Below are 24,305 nucleotides of genomic sequence, written 5' to 3' on the forward strand. Positions count from 1 at the left end.
GTGTACGGAGAGGAGCCGCGTGTGTACGAGGTGTACGGAGAGGAGCCGTGTGTGTACGAGGTGTACGGAGAGGAGCCGCGTGTGTACGAGGTGTACGGAGAGGAGCCGCGTGTGTACGAGGTGTACGGAGAGGAGCCGCGTGTGTACGAGGTGTACGGAGAGGAGCCGCGTGTGTACGAGGTGTACGGAGAGGAGCCGCGTGTGTACGAGGTGTACGGAGAGGAGCCGTGTGTGTACGAGGTGTACGGAGAGGAGCCGCGTGTGTACGAGGTGTACGGAGAGGAGCCGCGTGTGTACGAGGTGTACGGAGAGGAGCCGCGTGTGTACGAGGTGTACGGAGAGGAGCCGCGTGTGTACGAGGTGTACGGAGAGGAGCCGCGTGTGTACGAGGTGTACGGAGAGGAGCCGTGTGTGTATGAGGTGTATGGAGAGGAGCCGCGTGTGTAAGAGGGGGACGGAGCGGAGATGTGCGTGTATTTTGGCATGGGGGGGCCCATTTGAAAGTTTGCATCGGGGCCCATTACTTTGTAGTTACGCCACTGCACACCACCGTATATATGTCTCACATAGCACCTGTTTCTATATATGGTGCTACTATCTGTCCATGTTAGTGTACAAGAATAACCTAAATGTCATGTCAGCAAATATACGCAGTGCTGAGCTAGTAGAAAATGAATAACGTAATGAATATTTAACGGTGAAAAGAGAAAACAAGTGTTTCACCCGCAGCTGCCGCCCCAGGCCCCATTACACCTACCAGCTTCATCCTAAATCTGAATCTTTTGCCCAGAATTGGGGATAGGGAGTCTTCACCAGGTCTGAGACCAGCCTTTGCTTGTGGCACGTTCCCCTTTGTAACTGGACTTTAATGCATTTAGCTTTGGATTCTATTGTGTCCCTCCCTATTCTACTTTTACCAGCTTGCAATGGGACATGTGGATCCAAGAGGTCCGTTCAGTTGTTTTTGCTGTAGTGGGAGAGGTTACTGGGACTTGGCATGGACCTTCCCATCGGAGTTGATACTAGTGCTTTCCTTTTATAACTTTTATCAGCACCCAATCTCCTGGCTTCACTGTGGTGCGTTCGGTGAGTTGTTCTCCTGGAATATTTGGAACAGAAACTTCTTTCATATTTAGCATTTTCACTATGTAATTAGCTTAAGTAAAATCAGCTTTTTTATCTGATCTGTTAAATTCCTTTAAGGCCTCATGCTCACTTGCGATGAAATCGGACGAATTCAATAGGATAAAAAAAAAATCGGATTTAATTCATACCAATGTTAATCTATGATGGTGCCTTCATCTGCTTTTTTTTTCCAGCTCGGTTCGGATCAAGATCGGATTGGAAAAAAAAATTGCAGCATTCTGCAATTGTACTCGCAAATCGGATCGCATCCCGCAATAGAAGTCAATGGGTGCGATAAAAATTTTTTACGATACATGGCGCGAGTGCTGTGTGATTTTTTTATCACACCCATTGACTTCTATTGCGAGATGTGATTCGATTTTTGCTGACAATCAAAGCATGCTGTAATTTTTTTCCAGCCCGATCTTGATCCGATCTGGAAAACAAAACGCAGATAAAGACACCATCATAGATTAACATTGGCCCGAATTCAATTCCATTTTTTATTCGATTGAATTTGTCCAATTTCATCGCAAGTGAGCATGAGGCCTTACTCCTGGTGTTCACCTCTTTCTGGAGTATTGGTTGCATGATTGAAATGAGCAAATTAATTTGCAAAACCCGGGACCTTCAGCAATGTCAGACGTTTGTGGCTGCTGGATGGGAACCATTCAAATCACCATTTACCTGCTGGCAGTTGTGATTCCTCATTTGATTTGTTGCCCTGGCATGCAATCATGTATTCTTCACACCGCAGTGATAACGTCATCCAAGGACTACAAATCAAAAGAGGATCTAGGGTTTCAGCCGGTATTACGTGATTGGCAGAGTTCCTGCCTGGTGTCCACAGACTACAGATGTGGCGTCTGGACCAGGGTCCTGCGAAATGACAGCACAATTATCTTCTCAAGAACGGAGGTATAATGTGCCTTAGGCCGGGGTCACACTAGCGTACAATACGGACAAGTGCTATGCGAGAAAAGATCACAGCACTCGGACCAGTGTTAATCTATGGGGCAGCTCCCATCACCGTTTATTTTCTCGGGCGTATTCGACGTGCGTGCTGCGATTTTACGCGTATATCGTCCGTGACTCTCCAATGTAAGTCTATGGGTGCGAGAAAAACTCGGACACCACACCGACCATCTGTGTATCTTGTAACGAATACGCGCACATTTTTCTCATTTCAACCCATTGAGCCATTAAATTAAATGGGGAAAAGCAGTGAGAAATGTAAAGCCATACGGATACATAGGTGCAAGAAAATCGCATCATCGCTTTGGAAACGCATTACACATGGATCACCATACGGAGAACACTCCTGCGACCCTCGGCAGGGAGACTTGGACCGATTTTCCATACGGCAAGTGTGACCCCGGCCTTACAAACATATTTCTACCTTGTAAAGAATCAAGGTCTACATCTACATTCCCCGTCACACTCTACTGTGTTGCGGAGTGCGCTGCCCTTGCCCTTCCGCTTGTGACATGTGAGCATTGTGCAGCCAGTGTCTGATCAATGCAGCCCATAGTTCGACATGTATCGACAGGTATCAATCTGATGGTAGGTTCCCTTTATTAACAATTTGCTACCTATCTTGCAATTTACACAGAATTTCTTAAATTAATTGTGTACTATTTATATATATATAAATATAATTTTTGAGGTTACATTATTCTCAAAAACTAACATCAATTTAATTCTTGGCAGATGAGTGCACCAGGAACTTTGAAGGACATCTGATTTTGTCGTATTGTAAAGCAGATGATTGCAGTATTACACGAGATACATATGAAGACCATGCTGGCGCCTCCGATATACCCTCAGCACCTCACAGCAAAGATCTGATTTCTGGTCTCTGTAAAGAAATGTTATCACCAAATTCATCACAGATTATAAAGCAAAATAAAAGTCACAGAAGAAATGTGGAAGATCAGAGAGCTCTTACAATTCAGAAGCCATTTTCATGTTCAGAATGTGGGAAATGTTTTGCACAGAAATCACAGCTTAATTATCATGAGAGATTTCACACAGGACAGAAGCCATATTCATGTTCAGAATGTGGGAAATGTTTTGCACAAAAATCACATCTTAATAGTCACGAGAAAATTCACACAGGAGAGAAGCCATATTCATGTTCAGAATGTGGGAAATGTTTTGCACATAAATCACAGCTTAATTATCACGAGAAATTTCACACAGGAGAGAAGCCATATTCATGTTCAGAATGTGGGAAATGTTTTGCACATAAATCACAGCTTAATTATCACGAGAAATTTCACACAGGAGAGAAGCCATATTCATGTTCAGAATGTGGGAAATGTTTTGCACATAAATCACAGCTTAATTATCACGAGAAATTTCACACAGGACAGAAGTCATATTCATGTTCAGAATGTGGGAAATGTTTTGCACAAAAATCACATCTTAATAGTCACGAGAAAATTCATACAGGAGAGAAGCCATATTCATGTTCAGAATGTGGGAAATGTTTTGCACATAAATCACATCTTAATTATCACGAGAAATTTCACACAGGAGAGAAGCCATATTCATGTTCAGAATGTGGGAAATGTTTTGCACATAAATCACTTCTTAATCGTCATGAGAAAATTCATACAGGAGAGAAGCCATATTCATGTTCAGAATGTGGGAAATGTTTTGCACAAAAATCACATCTTAATAGTCACGAGAAATTTCACACAGGAGAGAAGCCATATTCATGTTCAGAATGTGGGAAATGTTTTGCACATAAATCACATCTTAATTATCACGAGAAATTTCACACAGGAGAGAAGCCATATTCATGTTCAGAATGTGGGAAATGTTTTGCACATAAATCACTTCTTAATCGTCATGAGAAAATTCATACAGGAGAGAAGCCATATTCATGTTCAGAATGTGGGAAATGTTTTGCACATAAATCAACTCTTAATAGTCACGAGAAAAGTCACACAGGAGAGAAGCCATATTCATGTTCAGAATGTGGGAAATGTTTTGCACATAAATCAGAGCTTAATTATCATGAGAAAATTCACACAGGAGAGAAGCCATATTCATGTTCAGAATGTGGGAAATGTTTTTCAATTAAATCAAATCTTGTTGCACATGAGAGAATTCATACAGGAGAGAAGCCATATTCATGTTCAGAATGTGGGAAATGTTTTGCACAGAAATCACATCTTAGGCCTCTTTCACACTTCCGTTTTTTACAATCAGTCACAATCCGCCAGGTTTTGAAAAAAAAACGGATCTTCAATTTTTTTTTGAGGATCCGTTTTTTCCCCATTGACTTGCATTAATGGCGGATTGTGACGGATTGCCGTCCGTTGCATCCGTTTTTTGTGAGGATCCGCCAAAAGTTGCTGTCCGTCACCATCCTCAAAAATTTCAAAACGGAGCTTGTAACGTTTTTTTCTCTGGCGGATCCTGCAAACACTGATTTAACCCGAATTTCTTTCTGGGTGCCGGACAAAAAAAAATTCTCCCTCTCCCTCTCCCTCTCCCTCTCCCTCTCCCTCCCTTTAAATTTCTTCATTTTCAGGATCCGTCTGAAAACGGATCCTGTGCCATCCATTCACATCAGTTGAGAACATTTGGCGGATTATAACTGATACAAAAAACTGAAGTGTGAAAGAGGCCTTAATTATCATGAGAGATTTCACACAGGAGAGAAGCCATATTCATGTTCAGAATGTGGGAAATGTTTTGCACATAAATCACAGCTTAATTATCACGAGAAATTTCACACAGGAGAGAAGCCATATTCATGTTCAGAATGTGGGAAATGTTTTTCAATTAAATCAAATCTTGTTGCACATGAGAGAATTCATACAGGAGAGAAGCCATATTCATGTTCAGAATGTGGGAAATGTTTTGCAGATAAACCACATCTTAATAGTCACGAGAAAATTCATACAGGAGAGAAGCCATATTCATGTTCAGAATGTGGGAAATGTTTTGCACATAAATCACAGCTTAATTATCACGAGAAATTTCACACAGGAGAGAAGCCATATTCATGTTCAGAATGTGGGAAATGTTTTGCACATAAATCACAGCTTAATTATCACGAGAAATTTCACACAGGAGAGAAGCCATATTCATGTTCAGAATGTGGGAAATGTTTTGCAAATAAATCACAGCTTAATTATCACGAGAAAATTCACACAGGAGAGAAGCCATATTCATAGTATGATTGTAAATGTGATGCTCTATTTTGAGAACTGCTGAGCTAATTCACGAGTGCATGTACAGCGGTGTACAAACTCAATAGACAGACTACAGGTCTCTACACCACTGTGCATGAGCGCTTCCTGCATCGTTGTCTGACCAATCGGTGAAGATCTCAGGGTCTGGATCACCTATGAACAACAATGCTTTAAAAACATGCCAAGGAAATATAAATATTTAGCTACAATTTAATGCTTGGCTATGAAACAAAAAACATTACTGGTTAGTACAAAGATTATATGTAATGACCAAATAGTCTCAAGGATACAATAAAGAAAACAATAAAACATGTCGTATTCTGTATTTTCCTACTATAAATCCTTCATGAATATTCAATATACGACTATATTTTATTGAATCTTATCATGTGCTCTCCTGATGCTTGGGTAGACTAAAACCATCCCCCCAAAAATCATATATTTCTCAGACATGGGCCAATATTATTTGCACAATTTGTGCTTGAGCATAAAGAGGCTGCCCTGAACTCAGGCGGTTTAAAGGGTTACAGTAGGGTCTGTCCTAGGGTCAACCTCTCCATGCAGGAGTAGTGAGAAGATGGTCACTCGCTCCCTCCTGCCCCTTAGAACTGTGAGTGGATGACAGCATGAGACCTCGGTTATTTCCTTTCATACCCTTGTTTTATATATAGTTTATGTAGAAAGTATGAATATACAGACAATCACATGCAATAAGAATGAAGAAAGGTGCCCTCGGGATTTAGCTGCTGGGACTTCAGTACCCGCACAACCACGGACTCCGGCGTCCAGTCTCCAGCACTTGGCCCTGGAGTGAGCTTATCTACAGCTTCACTCCTCAAGTTCTTCCTTACTTCCTCTCTCCTCTCTGTCTCCCTCAGACTGTCTCTTGCAGTCTCTCTGCTACTGACTGACTAGCCCCGCCTCCAGGCCAGAACGTATAGGGAAGCTTCCCTGAAACCAGGTTTTGAGCTCCCCCTTCTTCTGGTCTGAAGTCAGGAAAAGTGTTGGATGCTGCTGTTACCTGTAAAGGGAACCCTCTTTGCTTCCAGGCATGACATTACCCCCTGTGAGGGAGGCAATGCCACTGTGGCAACCAGACTCCTGGGGTGCCACAATTCCTCCTGTCAGGTGTACAGTATGTTACTCCTCCTGTGAGGTGCACAGTACAGTAGATTTTTCCTCCTGTCAGGTGTATAGTGTTTTACTCCTGTCAGGTGCACAGTACAGAGTATTACTCCTGTTGTCAGGTGTACAGTACAGTGTTATTCCTCCTGTCAGGTGTACAATACATGTTTGGCCATTGTTAAATAATGTATGCCTTATATATTATGGGATATTCTTACTGTTGTGGAATAGGACTCAAGAGATAAAATCTTAAAGAAGATAATGTTTATTACTGAAGGCCAGGAGTACACTGACAGTACACTTCACGGAATGCTCTGAGAACAAACACTCTGATGATACTTTTCATAGTCAACATATTATGACTGTTGCATAAAGTTTCTTAGTCCCATCAACCAATGATACAAGCCCAGCTTTCTGACACTGGGCACTACATTACAACCAAAAATCTTTGGTGATCTTCAGATTTCTTGATTCCTTGCACCTAGTCAATGCACCCAGTGCCAGAGGCAGCAAAACAACCACAAATATCTTTGATCCTCCACCATATCTGACTGTAGGTACTGTGTTCTTTTCTTTGTTGCCCTCATTTTGTTTTCAGTAAATAGTCAAATGATGTGCTTTACTAAAAACCTCTATCTTGGTCTAATCTGTCCACTTATGTGGCAACTTATCGCATGGGCTGATGCCCTCAGATCTGGGGCAAAATGGCTGAGGGAACCCCCAAGCGCAGTGAGTTTGAACAGGGAGGACGCTGCGTTACCACCAATGGCGGTATGACCCCGCAATGTACTGTAGGCCGTAAGAAGAACTGCAGGAGAAGTCAAAACAGTACAGAAAGGCAGGTCGCACACCATGTGGCAGCTGACTTCGGGGGCTGATGCTCTTATGTCTAGGGCAAATCAGACTGGGGAACGCCTAACTGTAGCAGATCTGGACGGGGAGGACGCTGAGGTACCGCATGATATGGTCCGACCTGGGTACGTGCCGTGTGATAGAGAGAAATACAGGGAAAGTGGAAGAAACGTGCAATGTGGAACTTGTTGATGCTGTGAAGAATATGAATGTGCTGCGTAAACGAACCGGTAAAGTTGTTCATTTGAAAGTTGAAATGGACTGTCTCGATTTGTGCGGAACCGTCTATAGGGAGCCTTTAGCAGCGCAGAGGGGACCCTGACGGAGCAGAAAGTGAAACCACAGGTATGAGAAGTAATGGACATTGTTTGCACGTGATGGGAGGCCAGGGTGCACCTGAAACATTAATCTTAGCCACTAGAGTTGAGCGAAACGGGTCGAAAAATTTCAAAAGTCGCCGACTTTTGGCAAAGTCGGGTTTCATGAAACGGAACCCGACCCTAGGATGAGGTCGGCCACGAGGTCGGCGACTTACGCGCCAAAGTCGCGTTTCAAAAGTTTGTTTTGCGCTCTTTTTCAGCCAATCAGGATCCACGGACACTGTGGGCAACGTGATGACATAGGCACGGGTCACCACCATCTTTCAGAAGGGCATGCAAGTGATTGGCTTGCTTTGGTATAAAAGGGCGTGCACACCGACCGCCATCTTACTTCTGCCGATCTTAGCATAGGGAGAGGTTGCTGCTGATTCTGTAGGGAGAGCGTTAGGCAGGGAAGAAGAAAAAAAAACTGCTTCTGCTGCTAGCGATTGTGCCTGTACAACACACCAGTCACTGTGTGCAGTGCAAGGGGAGGCTATATTGTGGTGTATCAGTGGTGTTGGTTGTTAGGCTGCCTTCTAAGGCTTCCTGACAGCTGCATTGCTGTTTACCCACTGCTCTGCAAACTGCTTTTTTAAAAGCAATCCCAATTTTTTTTTTTGTCCTGCTGAGGTACTGAGCGTGCATTTTTTCACACCATACTGCGGTGTACGCTCCTTACACAGTACCATGTAACGGCTGTTATCACAGCCACAGTGAAGCTATCTGTGTGTCACTCTGTGAGAATAAGTCGAGGACATGTTCCGTTCTTACAGACCTGCACCTACTAGTTTTGTCTAGCTTTCAAACAGTTAAATATATTTGCTGTTTGATCGCATTCAAAACTATAGAGAGACAGCATGTGTCAGTCCGTATACTTAAAAAACACGGAGCTTGACAATTTAACGTACACCGGACAGCCGTGTACGTGCACGCTCCTCTCAGTACCGTGTAACGGCTGTTATCACGGCCACAGTGAAGCTATCTGTGTGTCACTGTGGAAGGATAAGTGGAGGACTTGTTCCGTTCTTACAGACCTACACTCTAAGGAGATTCCTATTCTGCCCAATTCTACATACACCTTGTAGTTTGTGATACACTAGCCAATTTCTGCCTGTGACATAGCGCTGTGATATTCAGTGGGCCTCACACAATCCGAAAGTGTCCATTGTCCACTAGTGTGTGCAGAAACTCAAAATCTCCCTTATCCTCTAGTCACTTTTTTCACACCTGTGCCATCGAGCCTGTGACATAGCGCTCAGATATTAAGTGGGCCTCACACAATCCAAAAGTGTCCAGTGTCCACAAGTGTGTGCAGAAATTCAAAATCTCCCTTATCCTCTAGTCACTTTTTTCACACCTGTGCCATCGAGCCAGTGACATAGCGCTCTAATATTCAGTGGGCCTCACACAATCCAAAAGTGTCCAGTGTCCACAAGTGTGTGCAGAAATTCAAAATCTCCCTTATCCTCTAGTCACTTTTTTCACACCTGTGCCATCGAGCCTCTGACATAGCGCTCTAATATTCAGTGGGCCTCACACAATCCAAAAGTGTCCAGTGTCCATAAGTGTGTGCAGAAATTCAAAATCTCCCTTATCCTGTAGTCACTTTTTTCACACCTGTGCCATCAAGCCTGTGACATAGCGCTCTAATATTCAGTGGGCCTCACACAATCCAAAAGTGTCCAGTGTCCACAAGTGTGTGCAGAAATTCAAAATCTCCCTTATCCTCTAGTCACTTTTTTCACACCTGTGCCATCGAGCCTGTGACATAGCGCTCTAATATTCAGTGGGCCTCACACAATCCAAAAGTGTCCAGTGTCCACAAGTGTGTGCAGAAATTCAAAATCTCCCTTATCCTCTAGTCACTTTTTTCACACCTGTGCCATCGAGCCTGTGACATAGCGCTCTAATATTCAGTGGGCCTCACACAATCCAAAAGTGTCCAGTGTCCACAAGTGTGTGCAGAAATTCAAAATCTCCCTTATCCTCTAGTCACTTTTTTCACACCTGTGCCATCGAGCCAGTGACATAGCGCTCTAATATTCAGTGGGCCTCACACAATCCAAAAGTGTCCAGTGTCCACAAGTGTGTGCAGAAATTCAAAATCTCCCTTATCCTCTAGTCACTTTTTTCACACCTGTGCCATCGAGCCTCTGACATAGCGCTCTAATATTCAGTGGGCCTCACACAATCCAAAAGTGTCCAGTGTCCACAAGTGTGCGCAGAAATTCAAAATCTCCCTTATCCTGTAGTCACTTTTTTCACACCTGTGCCATCAAGCCTGTGACATAGCGCTCTAATATTCAGTGGGCCTCACACAATCCAAAAGTGTCCAGTGTCCACAAGTGTGTGCAGAAATTCAAAATCTCCCTTATCCTCTAGTCACTTTTTTCACACCTGTGCCATCGAGCCTGTGACATAGCGCTCTAATATTCAGTGGGCCTCACACAATCCAAAAGTGTCCAGTGTCCACAAGTGTGTGCAGAAATTCAAAATCTCCCTTATCCTCTAGTCACTTTTTTCACACCTGTGCCATCGAGCCTGTGACATAGCGCTCTAATATTCAGTGGGCCTCACACAATCCAAAAGTGTCCAGTGTCCACAAGTGTGTGCAGAAATTCAAAATCTCCCTTATCCTCTAGTCACTTTTTTCACACCTGTGCCATCGAGCCTGTGACATAGCGCTCTAATATTCAGTGGGCCTCACACAATCCAAAAGTGTCCAGTGTCCACCAGTGTGTGCAGAAATTCAAAATCTCCCCTGTCCTATAGACACCTTGTACCTTGTTTTACATTACTATATAGTTTGTTGGATTTTGTCTACATTTCTACAAAAAATGAGGAAGGCTGGTGGAAGAGGCCTTGGAATTGGGCGGGGGTTGGCAGCTGGTAATGATGGTGTTGGTGGTGGATCTGATGGTAGTGGCAAGAGCAAAATAGGACCGAATGCAGGAGGTGTTGAGCCTGCGTCATCGTCTGGCTCCATAAGGCTTCGAAGGCTTAGTTTTCTAGGAGTTGGCAAACCGCTTTTAAAGCCAGAGCATCAGGAAAAAGTTTTGTCTTACATTGCTGACTCAGCCTCCAGCTCTATCGCCTCCTCTTCTGAAGTTGTAAAAAGTAAAAGCACTGAGTCGTCATTGGAGGCTCATGTTCATGAACCACACCTTTCCTTGTGTCCTTCACCCCGACCAAGATTGAAGGATGACGCAAGCCATACTACTGATTACTCCATGGAGCTGTTTTCACATACCATGCCTGGATTATCAAGTGAAATGGTGAATTACCCAGGCCAAGATGAATCTGACATGGAGTGCACTGATGCACAGCCGCTGATAGATGATTCTGCTGGTACATTCACTCAGAGCACTACATTGTCCTCGCAGTGTACAGAGCCAGATTCTGACCCTGATGAGACTCAGGTGCCCCATCCCGCACACTATACCACCATACACGGTGACACAGAGGAAGGTGCACATGACATTGAAGAGGAGGTGATGGATGACCCAGTTGTTGACCCAGATTGGCATCAATTGGGGGAAGAGGGTGCTGCTTCCAATAGCTCAGATGAGGAGCATCCACAGCAGACATCGACATCGCAACAGCTGTTATCTAGCAGGCCCGGAGCACTCCAAAGACAGGTTCCAAAAATCAAAAGAGTTGCTGGACAGCTTGTCCAGAGGGTCAAAAGATCACAGCGTGCTAGGCCGCAAAATGTCTGCCAAAGTAGGAAGAGTGCAGTGTGGCACTTTTTTGAACAAAATCCTCATGATCAGGCCAAGGTTATCTGTAAGAAGTGCGCAAAGACCTTTAGCCGAGGGAAAAATCTGAAAAATTTGAATACCAGTTGCATGCTTAGACATTTAACCACCATGCACTTGCAAGCGTGGACACAACACCAAACATCAAGTGCCACATGTGCAACTGATCACAACGAAGGTAGTCAGCAGCGCTACATTGTTTCCCCCACTGTAAGCCTACCGGTTAGCACAGCAGCAAATGTTGAGGTGTCGTTGCAAGGCCACAGCAGTCAGGGAATCCCACTGTTATATCAACGAAAGACTGATTCTAGGCCATCAGAAAGAACAACAACTCCATCACCATCATCAACCCTCTCTCAGTCCGCCCTGTCCACCGCTACTTCCACCATATGCAGCTCTCAAGTCCAGCTCACCCTCCCAGACACTATGAGTAGGTCAAGAAAGTACTCAGTCTCTCATCCGCGTACACTGGGTTTGAACGCCCACATTGCCAAACTAATCTCGTTTGAGATGATGCCCTTTCGGTTGGTGGAAAGCGCAGCTTTCCGCGAACTCATGGCCTATGCAGTACCACGCTATGACCTACCCAGTCGCCACTTCTTCTCTCGCAAAGCCATCCCAGCCCTCCACCATCATGTGAAAGACCGCATTGTCCATGCACTCAAGCAGTCAGTGAGCGGAAAGGTGCACCTCACAACTGATGCATGGTCCAGTCGGCATGGCCAGGGCCGTTACGTGTCCATCACTGCGCACTGGGTTAATGTGGTGGATGCAGGGTCCACAGGGGACAGCGGTGGTGGGACAGTGCTGCCTAGCCCACGGTATAGGAAACAGTTGGCTGTAGGCCTTCGACCCTCCTCCTCCTCCTCCTCCAGAAGCGAAAGCTCATCCACAGAGCGCAGTCGTACGAGCACTCCATCTGCAGCTGCCACTGTTGCACACGAGGTGTCCCCCTATCGAGCAGCTAGTGGAAAGCGTCAGCAGGCTGTGTTGCAGATGATGTGTTTGGGCGACAGACACACCGCCGAGGTGCTGGCCGAGTACTTGAAGCGACAAACTGAGTCATGGCTGGGCAGTGTACATCTTGAGGCAGGCAAGGTAGTTAGTGATAACGGCCGTAATTTTGTGGCAGCCACAGCACTTTCAAAACTCAGCCACATACCTTGCTTGGCTCACACCTTGAACCTGGTGGTGCAGTGCTTCCTCAAAAATTATCCGGAGTTAACAGCCCTGCTCCAGCAGGTGCGAAGACTGTGCGCGCACATCCGCCGGTCGCCTGTACACTCCGTTCGTATGCAGAAGCTGCAGCGATTGCTCCACCTTCCCAACCACCGCCTCATTATCGACATTGCAACAAGGTGGAACTCCACCCTGCACATGGTGGAGCGGCTGTGCGAGCAGAGGCAGGCCATAATGCATTTGTGGGAGGATACACGGCCAGGCACTTTGAGAGCAGACATGGAGTTGACAGGTGTGCAGTGGTCGAAGCTGAAAGACCTCTGTAAAGTCCTTCAGTGTTTTAAGGAATGCACACGGCTGGTAAGCGCAGACGACGCCATCCTAAGCATGAGCATCCCACTTATGCGTCTGCTCATGCAAACTTTGACGCACCTTAAGGAGCAGGCTTCTGCAGCCAATGTTGATGAGGAGGAGGGAATCCTTGATGACATTCAGCCATTGTCTGCTCAGGGACCTCTCCTGGATGAGGTGGAGGAAGAAGAGGAGGAGGAGGATGATGGGGATGATTACTTAGGGGAGGAGGATGCATCTCGTGGGGCAAGTGAAAATGTTGGCGTGGCAAGGTCTGGTACAGGGTTTGTGCGTGACTGGAGGGATGTGGATTTTCCAGAAAGTGCTCCTCCAACCAGCACTCGCAGTGCATCATTGACACCGGGAACATTGGCCCACATGTCAGATTATGCCTTGCTGATCCTAAAAAGGGACCGCCGCATTGCCAAAATGATGAACGATGATGACTACTGGTTGGCCAGCTTCCTGGATCCACGCTATAAAGGCAAATTACAAAACATCATGCCACAGGAGAACCTTGACCTAATATTGGCTAATAAACAAGCAACTCTGGTAAATCGGTTGCTTGAGGCATTCCCAGCACACAGCAGCGGTGATGGTTCTCACACGAGCCGTACGGGCCGGGGGCAGCTTGGCAGAGGTGTTCCTGGTGCACACAGCAGAAGTGGCGTTGGAGACAGGGGTTTCATGACAATGTTGTGGACTGATTTTTCAAGTACCGCTCACACAACTGGTAATACTGCATCGATGGAAAGTGACAGGAGACAGCAGTTGTCAACTATGGTTACAAACTACTTTTCCTCCCATATCGATGTTCTCCCACACAGGTCATTCCCCTTTGACTATTGGGCCGCTAAACTGGACACCTGGCCTGAATTGGCACAATATGCCTTACAGGAGCTCGCTTGCCCAGCTGCAAGTGTGCTATCGGAAAGAGTCTTCAGTGCAGCTGGATCAATCCTGACAGAAAAAAGGACCCGTCTGTCAACCCAAAATGTGGATGATCTAACCTTCATTAAAATGAACCATGCATGGGTTTCCAAGGATTTTGTCCCACCTTCCCCTGATGACACATAGGGTGACAGAAAAATGGCTTGCTTTGGTCCACCTCTTCCTGGGACTTGACCTATTTCGCCTTTTGCATCAGCTGAATGTCCAACATCAACATATGCCACTTTCAAAAACTCCTTAACTGTGCTGCCTCCCCCCCATGGCCGTGGTCACCACCTAGCGCAAGACACCGTGCGAGTGCCGTTGCCCTGGACAGGTGGGTAGGCCGACTCTTGGGCGCGGGCACTGGCACAGGGACCCTCATAGTGCAATCAAGTGTCTCTGACGGTGGTGGTGCACACCCGCCGTCAGACACACCGCCGTACTATGAGGGGCCCAGTGCCAGTACCGACGCCCACGAGTGGGCCACCCTTGCTTGGGCAGGGCCCCAGCATTTGCAATCTTTACCTCTCCCTGCTCCTCCGCTGTGTAGTCTGGGCCGTCAAATCCATACTGTGCCTGACACCGTCTGAGCCTGCCTCCTGATGTATAGACATATATTTTGAATGTGTACGCTACCCATACATGTTATCCGGGGATACGGTACCCTTTCTCACCTTTGTGCAATCACGTGCAAGCCATACTGTGCCTGACACCGTCTGAGCCTGCCTCCTGATGTATAGACATATATTTTGAATGTGTACGCTATCCATACATGTTATCCGGGGATACGGTACCCTTTCTCACCTTTGTGCAATCACGTGCAATCCATACTGGGCCTAACACCGTCTGAGCCTGCCTCCTGATGTATAGACATATATTTTGAATGTGTACGCTATCCATACATGTTATCCGGGGATACGGTACCCTTTCTCACCTTTGTGCAATCACATGCAAGCCATACTGGGCCTATCACCGTCTGAGCCTGCCTCCTGATGTATAGACATATATTTTGAATGTGTACGCTATCCATACATGTTATTCGGGGATACGGTACCCTTTCTCACCTTTGTGCAATCACGTGTAATCCATACTGGGCGTGAGAACGGCTGGCGAGCTGTTAAGCAAGCTACAGCACCTGTGGTTTGCACGCATAAGTTTTTCATTTTTTCAGGAATGACGGTTAGGCCTAATTCCGGAACTGCGGTTGACCTGCACTTACTGGGAAATCATCGTTCGCGGGTAATAATTGTAATCAGTGATCCCCATCACTAACGTTGTTCAGCGGGTTATCTGCACCTGTAAGCGACAAACGCTGGCCTTTTCAGTGTAGCGCACATGCAGCCACAGACATGTAAGGGCATGACACACCAGTTATTGGCCAATCTCATGTGCCAGAGCCTCACGTGTCCCTCTAGTAAGCCGGACTCAGACCGCGGGGCATGACGGAGTCTCGTTCGTTAACGGAATTAAGCTTGCAATGTGTGCATCTTTTCTGTAGCTGGCATGGTTGAGGTTTCCCAGGTGGAGTCGAATTTAACCGTAGGCTCCACTCCTGGTGGTGCCCTTCTGGACATTCCTTTAAGGTTCAGCTTTGCAACCATACTGCCCACGTAAAACAAACACTTTGCCTTCATGAATGCTGTTTGGAGGGTCATGACTCGTGGGAATAACGCCGCCCAATTAGTTAACCTGCTAGAGAGATCCTTCGTTGCTCCCAAGCATGACATCACACTCCCTAGGAGGAAGGTAATGCCACTGTGGCGACCGTACTCCTGGGGGCGACACAAGTGCACTGATGCCCAGCCACTGCTCGATGAATCTGCTGGTACATTGACCCAGACCACTACATTCCCCTCGCACGCTACACGGCCTGAATCTGACCCTGATGAAACTCAGGTTACCCTTCCCATATACAGTTCCATCTTACACGGTGACAAAGAGGAAGCTGCAGATGAAAGTGCAGGTTCGGCCCACCCGCCATCAGACACACCACCGTACTATCAGGGGCCCTGTGCCAGTGCCGTCGCCAACGAGTGGGCCCCCCCTGCTTGCTCAGGATCACAGCACTTGCAAGGTTGAAATACTGTGCAGTGAGATGGAAGATGAGGACGACGAGGAGTCCAGACTAGTACAGGGATTCCCTAGCGAGGAGACTTATTTGATTGTTTTCAATGTTGGGACAGCAATTTTTGGGGAGCACTATACTCTGGAGAATGATAGATGGGGCCCACCATACACTGGAACATTCCAAAAGTGGACATCAGACACTGGAGCAGCATTTACAGGGCCCATTATACACTAGAGCATTAGAAATGGGGCCCATTATGTTTGGAGCATTATTTGGGCCCATAAGACAGTGGAGCTTCATCCATGGGGACCAACATATACTGTAGCATTATGTGGAGCTCATCATATACTGTTTCAAACATTATATGGGACCAATGATTCTGTATGGAGAAATAGATGGGCCTCATCATGAGATGTAAAAAGTGAAGTATTTTTCATTGTACTATACCGCTATTTCTCTGCCGTATCGGAGCATGATGAGTTGTGGTATGTGTTAAAGGGGCGCTCTTTCGCCCAGGGCACATGAAAACCTGGAGCCAGCCCTACCCCCCCACAACTTTAGCCAAATAACCCCCATTTTTCAGTGCGTAACTTGTATTATGAAGTTAATTAAGGTTGACAAGCTTAAGTAAGAAGAATTGATGCTTTTGGCATTCAAATGGGCACTGTAGGTGTGTTTCCTGTCCTCCTCTCACTGCCGACTTTTATTCCCCATTGACTTACATTGGGTTTCGTGTTTCGGGACGACCCCGACTTTTCCCTATAATCGGCCGATCTTGCTGGACCCGACTTTTGGAAAAGTCGGGTTTCACGAAACGAAACTCGACCTTAAAAAACCAAAAGTCGCTCCACTCTAGTAATTAGGTTCTTTAGAAGGACATAGATCTGGGGATTTTTTATGATGGAATATATGCTGAACTGGAAGGACACATGTCTTTTTCGGCCTTGCTAACTATGTTACTATATCTATGTGCATGTATGTGTGTGTATATATGTATGGTATATATGTGTGTGTATGTACAGTATATGTGTATGTCTATATGTATGTATGATATGTGTGTAAATGTACGGTGTATGTGTGTGTATAGTATGTTTATATGTATATGTGTATACTGTACCGGGGTGGGATTTGGCCGGTTCTCCCCGGTTCGGTGGAACCGGTTGTTAAAAAAGCAGCCAGTTCCCCGAACCAGGGAGATCCAGAGCCGCGATCTGGTACTTTGCAGCGGCGCCGACGCGCAAGGGGAGAGGAGTAAGAGGAGGACTCTCTGCTTCGACTTCCTAGATGTTAGCCCCGCCCGCCGGACACCGCGTGCGGCGCACTGATACGTCCGTGCACTCTGACTGAGCACACACCCTGCCGGACCCCAGCAGCCCCCGTGCACTGATACCTGCGGCAGAGCTTTGCCGCTATTGGGTATCTGGGGGAGTCACCGTGCGCTGCTACCTACCCAGTGTGAGCTGTGCTGTGCGGCCTGCGTGTCACCATCATCCTCATCACCCCGGTCACCGGTGCAGTGGTGGTGTGCTGCCAGTGTGTGTGCAGCAGCACGGTGGAGCAGGATGGGTGGTGCGGGGCCTGGGGGCCATCTAGGAGGCCTGGTCAATCACGGGACTCACTTACTGCAGACACGTCGCAGCCTGTCACTGTGTACTGTACTCCATTGCCCCGTCAGTATGTCTGTGCTGCCTATTGGGGACCTGTGATGCCTATTGGGGACCTGTGCCTGCATATTGGGGACCTGTGCTGTCTATAGGGAACAATGCTGCCTATTGTGGACCCGTGCTGTCTATTGGGGACCTGTGCTGCCTATTGGGGACCAATGCTGCCTAATAGGGACCTGTGCTGCCTATTGGGGGCCTGAGCTGCCTATTGGGGACCTGTACTGCCTATTGGGGATCTGTACTGCCTATAGGGAACAATGCTGCCTATTGGAGACCTGTGCTGCCTATTGGGGACCTGTGCTGCCTATTGGGGACCTGTGCTGCCTATTGGGGACCAATGCTGCCTATTGGGGACCTGTGCTGCCTATTGGGGACCTGTGCTGCCTATTGGGGACCTGTGCTGCCTATTGGGGACCAATGCTGCCTATTGGGGACCTATGCCTGCCTATTGGGGACCTGTTCTGATCTCATTCCAATTTATTTTTTTTCAACTGTTTGACTGCACCCCTACTTGTATATGTTTGAGGAAAAGGTGCGTGTAAATTGGTGTAGCTTAATAACCGGTGTGGTTTAAAATGGGTGTGGCTTAAAATGGGTGTGGTTTTCCTACACACAAACACAGAACCTGTTGTTAAAAATTTGAATCCCACCCCTGATACTGTATGTGTGTATGTGTTTTTGTGTGGATATTTGTACGTAAGATATATGTGTATGTATGTGTGAAGATATTTGTTTTCGGTGCATGTATGATACTGTGTATTGCCAACTGTTTAGCAATAAGGTTTGGATACGGCTTTAAAGAAGGCACCACTTGGATATGACACAATTTTATTATGCAATGACCAACTTCAAATGATAAAACACCAAATTAATGGAATATATGACAATGATATAGACATAGAAAATAGTATGATATTGCGTATACTTATATATTCAAACTACAAAGGGTTTGGTACATATACTCACATCAGAAAGAAGAAGAGAAAATAATCTTCACTAGGGGCATTTACGTCTGTCCGGAAATACTTCAGCTGGAGAAGCGGTCAGCGAAGACAGAATGCTTCCTAGACCTACACTGTGAAGAGCGTCCTCTCACACAGGTCAACAAAGCTCCTGCCTCTTCTGACTGCCTCCCCGGCTTTTATATGCTTTAAACAAAGGTTTACACAATATAATATTGTGTAAACATGAAAATACACAAGTTAGTTGTCTGATGTTCCAATCACATGACAGAGGCCAGCTATCATGAATAAATAACATCAAACAAAACTTGCCTCTTCGGACTATTTTACTCCTGTCCTAATATTTACATATGATAAGAGTAAATCATACACAGAACAAAGTTTCCAACAACATGCTATGATCAGAACCCTAGCACAAAATATATATATATTTCAGACTACAGTTAAAGAGATCTTTAAGATTGAATACACTATAATGGTTTCAGATCGCCAACTATATTCCTGGTTCTACATTAGGCTTCCCCAGCCATATTTCTATGGCCTTATGTACAATAATGTGCAATTGTCTATATGCCTGGTCCACTTTTAACCCCCATATGGCACAAATATCAGATGATGCCTTGTCAATATACTCACACCATTCACTGCTCTTAAAATTCAAGTAAGTCAACAGCGTACACAAAGGTTAATCCTTTCCAGTAATCCAGATTAAACATACTGTTTCAACAATCATTGTATTTTAGTATACTCAATACTAAGGCTGCATCTCAATATCCATTGTGGGTCTGACCTTATGAACCCTGGTTTCCAAGAACTGGATATGGGGCCTTCAAATGCTGACATTACAGGCTAACTTCAATATGGACTAATCAATATATTACAATATGTAGGCTATAAGATATCCATATTTTTATTAGCACCACATACTGTTATTGTAAAGAATAGGAAAATCAATCTATCGCTTTAAAGGGTTATTCACCGATAATGGATCGGGGATAACTTGCTAATCACTGGGGATTCGACCACTGGGCCCCCCAGAGATTCTGAGAACAAGGCTCTGCAGTCTGCTCCTAGATGGAGCAGAGTTGTGCATGCTCGGCCTCTGCTCTCTCCATTATCTATAGAGCTGCTGAGCGCTGCCCTTGGCTATTTCCATCGGCTCCATACACAGTGAATAAAGTAGATACCAGGTGGTACAGACACCAGACACATAACATAATATAATATATACTTGGCCGGGCTCTGCTGGTTCCAGCAATTATCATGTAACCACGAGGAGCGCTTTGCACACTTGTCATGTGCTGACTCTAGTGTCCGCCACGTCTGCAGTGTTCTGTTCACTGACGTCGCTGACACCAGTTGTCACTTTACAGCAAGTCAGACTGCGCTGGAGCCAGCAGAACCGATTCCTGATGGATATATATGTATACGCAGTAATAAGATAGGGGCCGGAGGCTGGAATGGAGGTCTATCCTCATTAGAGATGAGGCCAGCTTTCGTTTTAGACACAATGATAACCAGACTTTGGTCTAGAGACCACGTAGGCAACACCACAAAGAAGCTTTCATGAGAGAATGTCACACTGCTCCTAATCTAGGGATTGTGATGTGCGTGGCATAATGTGAATTAGCCGGACTGCTCGAATCATTCCAGAACACATAGCGGTGGGCTTCACGGACTCCGATCATAATGCAGCTGCTCCCGGTCAGGGCCGGTTTTAGGCAAAGTGGGGCCCTAGGCAAAGTTTAAATTGGGGCCCCAAATGATAACATATAGCACATCACAGAAGCATTTCGATTGTATTTACATGCGCTGAGTTCAGTCCGCTAAATGAGTGTGATCGACAATACTGAAGAAGTTGTTCAACACTTGTTTCCCGGCCTCTTTCCACCGTCTGAGAAAGAATGATGGGAACAGAACGATCACTAATGGATCACTAAGGGTGTGTGCACACGTTGCGGTTTTTGCTGCGGATCCGCAGCGGATTTGGTCCTGCGGATCCGCAGCAGTTTCCATGCGGTTTACAGTACCATGTAAACCTATGGAAAACCAAATTCGCCATGCACATGCTGCGGAAAATTCCACACAGATTTGCTGCGGTTTATTTTCCACAGCATGTTACTTCTTTTTTGCGGAACCGCAGCTGCAGTGTACGTTCCGGGACATACAAATCAATCTCTCTCTCTCATCCGCACTGCCAAACCGCACTAGAACCTGCATCAAATCCACTGTACACATGCTAGGAATCCGCAGGAAAAATGCATGTGTTTTACCCTGCGGTTTCGGCCAAGATATATGGATTCTCTGCAGAAAAAGTCACAGACTAATCCGCAACGTGTGCACACACCCTAACAGATCACCATACAGTATCATGTTATCAGCAGCACATCTACAGTTTACACCCCATAGTCCTCCATATAATATAATCTGCCCCATAGTCCTCCATATAGTATAATACACTCCTCAGTCCTCTATATAGTATAATAAACTTCTCATAGCCCTCCATATATTAAAATACACTGCTCAGTCCTCCATATAGTATAATACACTCGTCATAGTTCTCCATATAGTATAATGCACCACCATAGTCACCCATAGTTCTTCATATAATGTATTCCCCATAGTCCTCAATACAGTATAACGCAGCCCACATATAGTATAATGCAGCCACCCCATAGAGCATAATGCAGCCACCCCACAGAGTATAATGCAGCCCCGCCATAAAATATAATGTAACCCCCATAGAATATAATGCAGCCCACCTCTTATAGTATAATGCAGCCACCCCTTAGAGAATAATGCAGCTACCCCAGAGTATAATGCAGCCACTCCACAGAATATAATGTAACCCCCATAGAAATAATGCAGCCCCACCCCCATATAGTATAATGCAGCCCCTCCACAGAATATATGGCAACCCCCTCATAGGATATAATGCAGCCCCTTATATAGTATAATGTAGCCCCTCCATAGAATACAATGTAGCCCTCCTCATATAGCATAATGCAGCCTCCATCGAATATAATATAATACAGCCCCCCCATAGAATATAATGTAGCCCCAAATAGAATATAATACAGCCCACCTCCCCATAGAATATAATGTAGCCCCCCCATATTATATAACACAGCCTCCCCCTATAGAATATAATGTAAAATGTACCCCATGGTATATAACACAGCCACATAGTATATAGCCCAGCACCACATGCTATACAGCCCAGCCCACCATGGTATACAGCACAGCCCACCATGGTATACAGCCCACCATGGTATAATACAGCCCAGCATGGTATATAGCCCCCCAGAATGGAATAATACAGCCCAGTAGTATAATACAGCCCAGCATGGTGTATAGCCCCCCAGCATGGTATAATACAGTCCAGCATGGTATAATATAGCCCAGCATGGTATATAGCCTCCTCAGAATGGTATAATACAGCCCAGTATGGTATATAGTCCCCCAGAATAGTATAATACAGCCCAACATGGTAGAATACAGCCAAGCATGGTATATAGCCCCCCAGAATGGTATAATACAGCCCAGCACGGTATAATACAGCCCAGCATGGTATATAGCCCCCCAGAATGGTATAATACAGCCCAGCATGGTATAATACAGCACAGCATGGTATATAGCCCCCCCAGAATGGTATAATACAGCCCAGTACAGTATAATACAGCCCAGCATGGTATATAGCCCCCCTAGAATGGTATAATACAGCCCAGCAAGGTATAATACAGCTCAGCATGGTATATAGCCCCCCAGAATTGTATAATACAGCCCAGCACGGTATAATACAGCCCAGCATGGTATATAGCCCCCCAGAATGGTATAATACAGCCCAGCAAGGTATAATACAGCTCAGCATGGTATATAGCCCCCCAGAATTGTATAATACAGCCCAGCACGGTATAATACAGCCCAGCATGGTATATAGCCCCCCTAGAATGGTATAATACAGCCCAGCAAGGTATAATACAGCTCAGCATGGTATATAGCCCCCCAGAATTGTATAATACAGCCCAGCACGGTATAATACAGCCCAGCATGGTATATAGCCCCCCTAGAATGGTATAATACAGCCCAGCAAGGTATAATACAGCTCAGCATGGTATATAGCCCCCCAGAATTGTATAATACAGCCCAGCACGGTATAATACAGCCCAGCATGGTATATAGCCCCCCTAGAATGGTATAATACAGCCCAGCAAGGTATAATACAGCTCAGCATGGTATATAGCCCCCCAGAATTGTATAATACAGCCCAGCACGGTATAATACAGCCCAGCATGGTATATAGCCCCCCAGAATGGTATAATACACCCCAGCATGGTATAATACAGCACAGCATGGTATATAGCCCCCCCCCAGAATGGTATAATACAGCCCAGTACAGTATAATACAGCCCAGCATAGTATATAGCCCCCCTAGAATGGTATAATACAGCCCAGCAAGGTATAATACAGCCCAGCATGGTATATAGCCCCCCAGAATGGTATAATACAGCCCAGCACGGTATAATACAGCCCAGCATGGTATATAGCCCCCCCAGAATGGTGTAATACAGCCCAGCATGGTATAATACCGCCCAGCATGGTATATAGCCCCCCCAGCATGGTATGATACAGCCCAGCCTGGTATAATACAGCCCAGCATGGTTTATAGCCCCCCCCAGAATGGTGTAATACAGCGCAGCATGATATAATACAGCCCAGCATGGTATACAGCGCCCCAGAATGGTGTAATACATCCCAGCTTGGTATAATATGGCCCAGCATGGTATATAGCCCCCCCAGAATGGTGTAATACATCCCAGCTTGGTATAATACGGCCCAGCATGGTATATAGCCCTCCCAGCATGGTATGATACAGCCCAGCATGGTATATGGCCCCCCCAGCATGGTATGATACAGCTGAGCATGGTATATAGCCCCCCCAGAGTGGCCGCACAGTCCAATACTCATACTAATTTAAAAAAAAAAAAAAAAACACTCCTCACCTTCTCCTCGTGCCCGCGCTGCTGGCTGCTCCTGTCTCTTCCTGCTCTGTCTGGCACACAGTGAGAGCGCAATGACGTCATCGCGCCCCCGCTGTGTCAGAGGCAGAGCGGGGAATGATGGGAGAGGGAGCCTCAGCTGACGCTCTCTCCTCCATCACTGCCTCCTTCAATGCGGCGGCGGCGGGAGTTGGCGCTGGGGGCAGGCAGGCCCCCCTGCCTCACAGGGGCCCCATAGCGGCTGTGTGATGTGCCGCTGGCTGGGGGCCCCTGGAGGAGCAGGGGCCCTAGGCAGCTGCCTGGTCTGCCTGCCCCTAACGCCGACCCTGCTCCCGGTGTCTGGGACTGGCTGCGGTGCTGATGTCATATCAACAGTGCGGCAGCCAATCAGTGAACTGAGTGGGGTATTACATCTACATGGGGACCCAACGCTCCGACCTCCTGAGCTCACTGATTGACAGCTGTGCTGTTGATTTGACCTCAACACTGCAGCCAATCCCAGACACCGGGAGCAGAGGAAACACTCCGGGAAGATGAGTTCAGATTGTTTATTTACAATAACTTGGAGCCGGTGACCAATATTTCCTTAAAGAGAACAATCCCTTTAACTAAGAACCACATGTTCAGTTTAATATATTTTTTCATAGCTTCAAAAGAACTACAGGTGCTTTCAACAAAATTAGAATATCATCAAAAAGTGAATTTATTTCAGTTC

The 24,305-nt window shown here is 46.1% G+C and overlaps 1 protein-coding gene across 1 annotated transcript in view; it reads left to right on the top strand.

Moving 5' to 3' along the window:
- Positions 1 to 24,305, top strand: part of LOC141054001 (uncharacterized) — a 155,696-nt gene that overhangs the window by 96,049 nt on the left and 35,342 nt on the right. Inside the window, exon 3 of the mRNA XM_073551140.1 lies at positions 3,709 to 4,305. Coding sequence (XP_073407241.1) covers positions 3,709 to 4,305 — 597 coding nt within the window. The remainder of the gene's footprint in view (positions 1 to 3,708; positions 4,306 to 24,305) is intronic.

This window comes from Dendrobates tinctorius, unplaced genomic scaffold (assembly GCF_039654945.1).
Source record: "Dendrobates tinctorius isolate UK_male_01 unplaced genomic scaffold, ASM3965494v1 ptg000173l, whole genome shotgun sequence".
Lineage (NCBI taxonomy): Eukaryota > Metazoa > Chordata > Amphibia > Anura > Dendrobatidae > Dendrobates > Dendrobates tinctorius.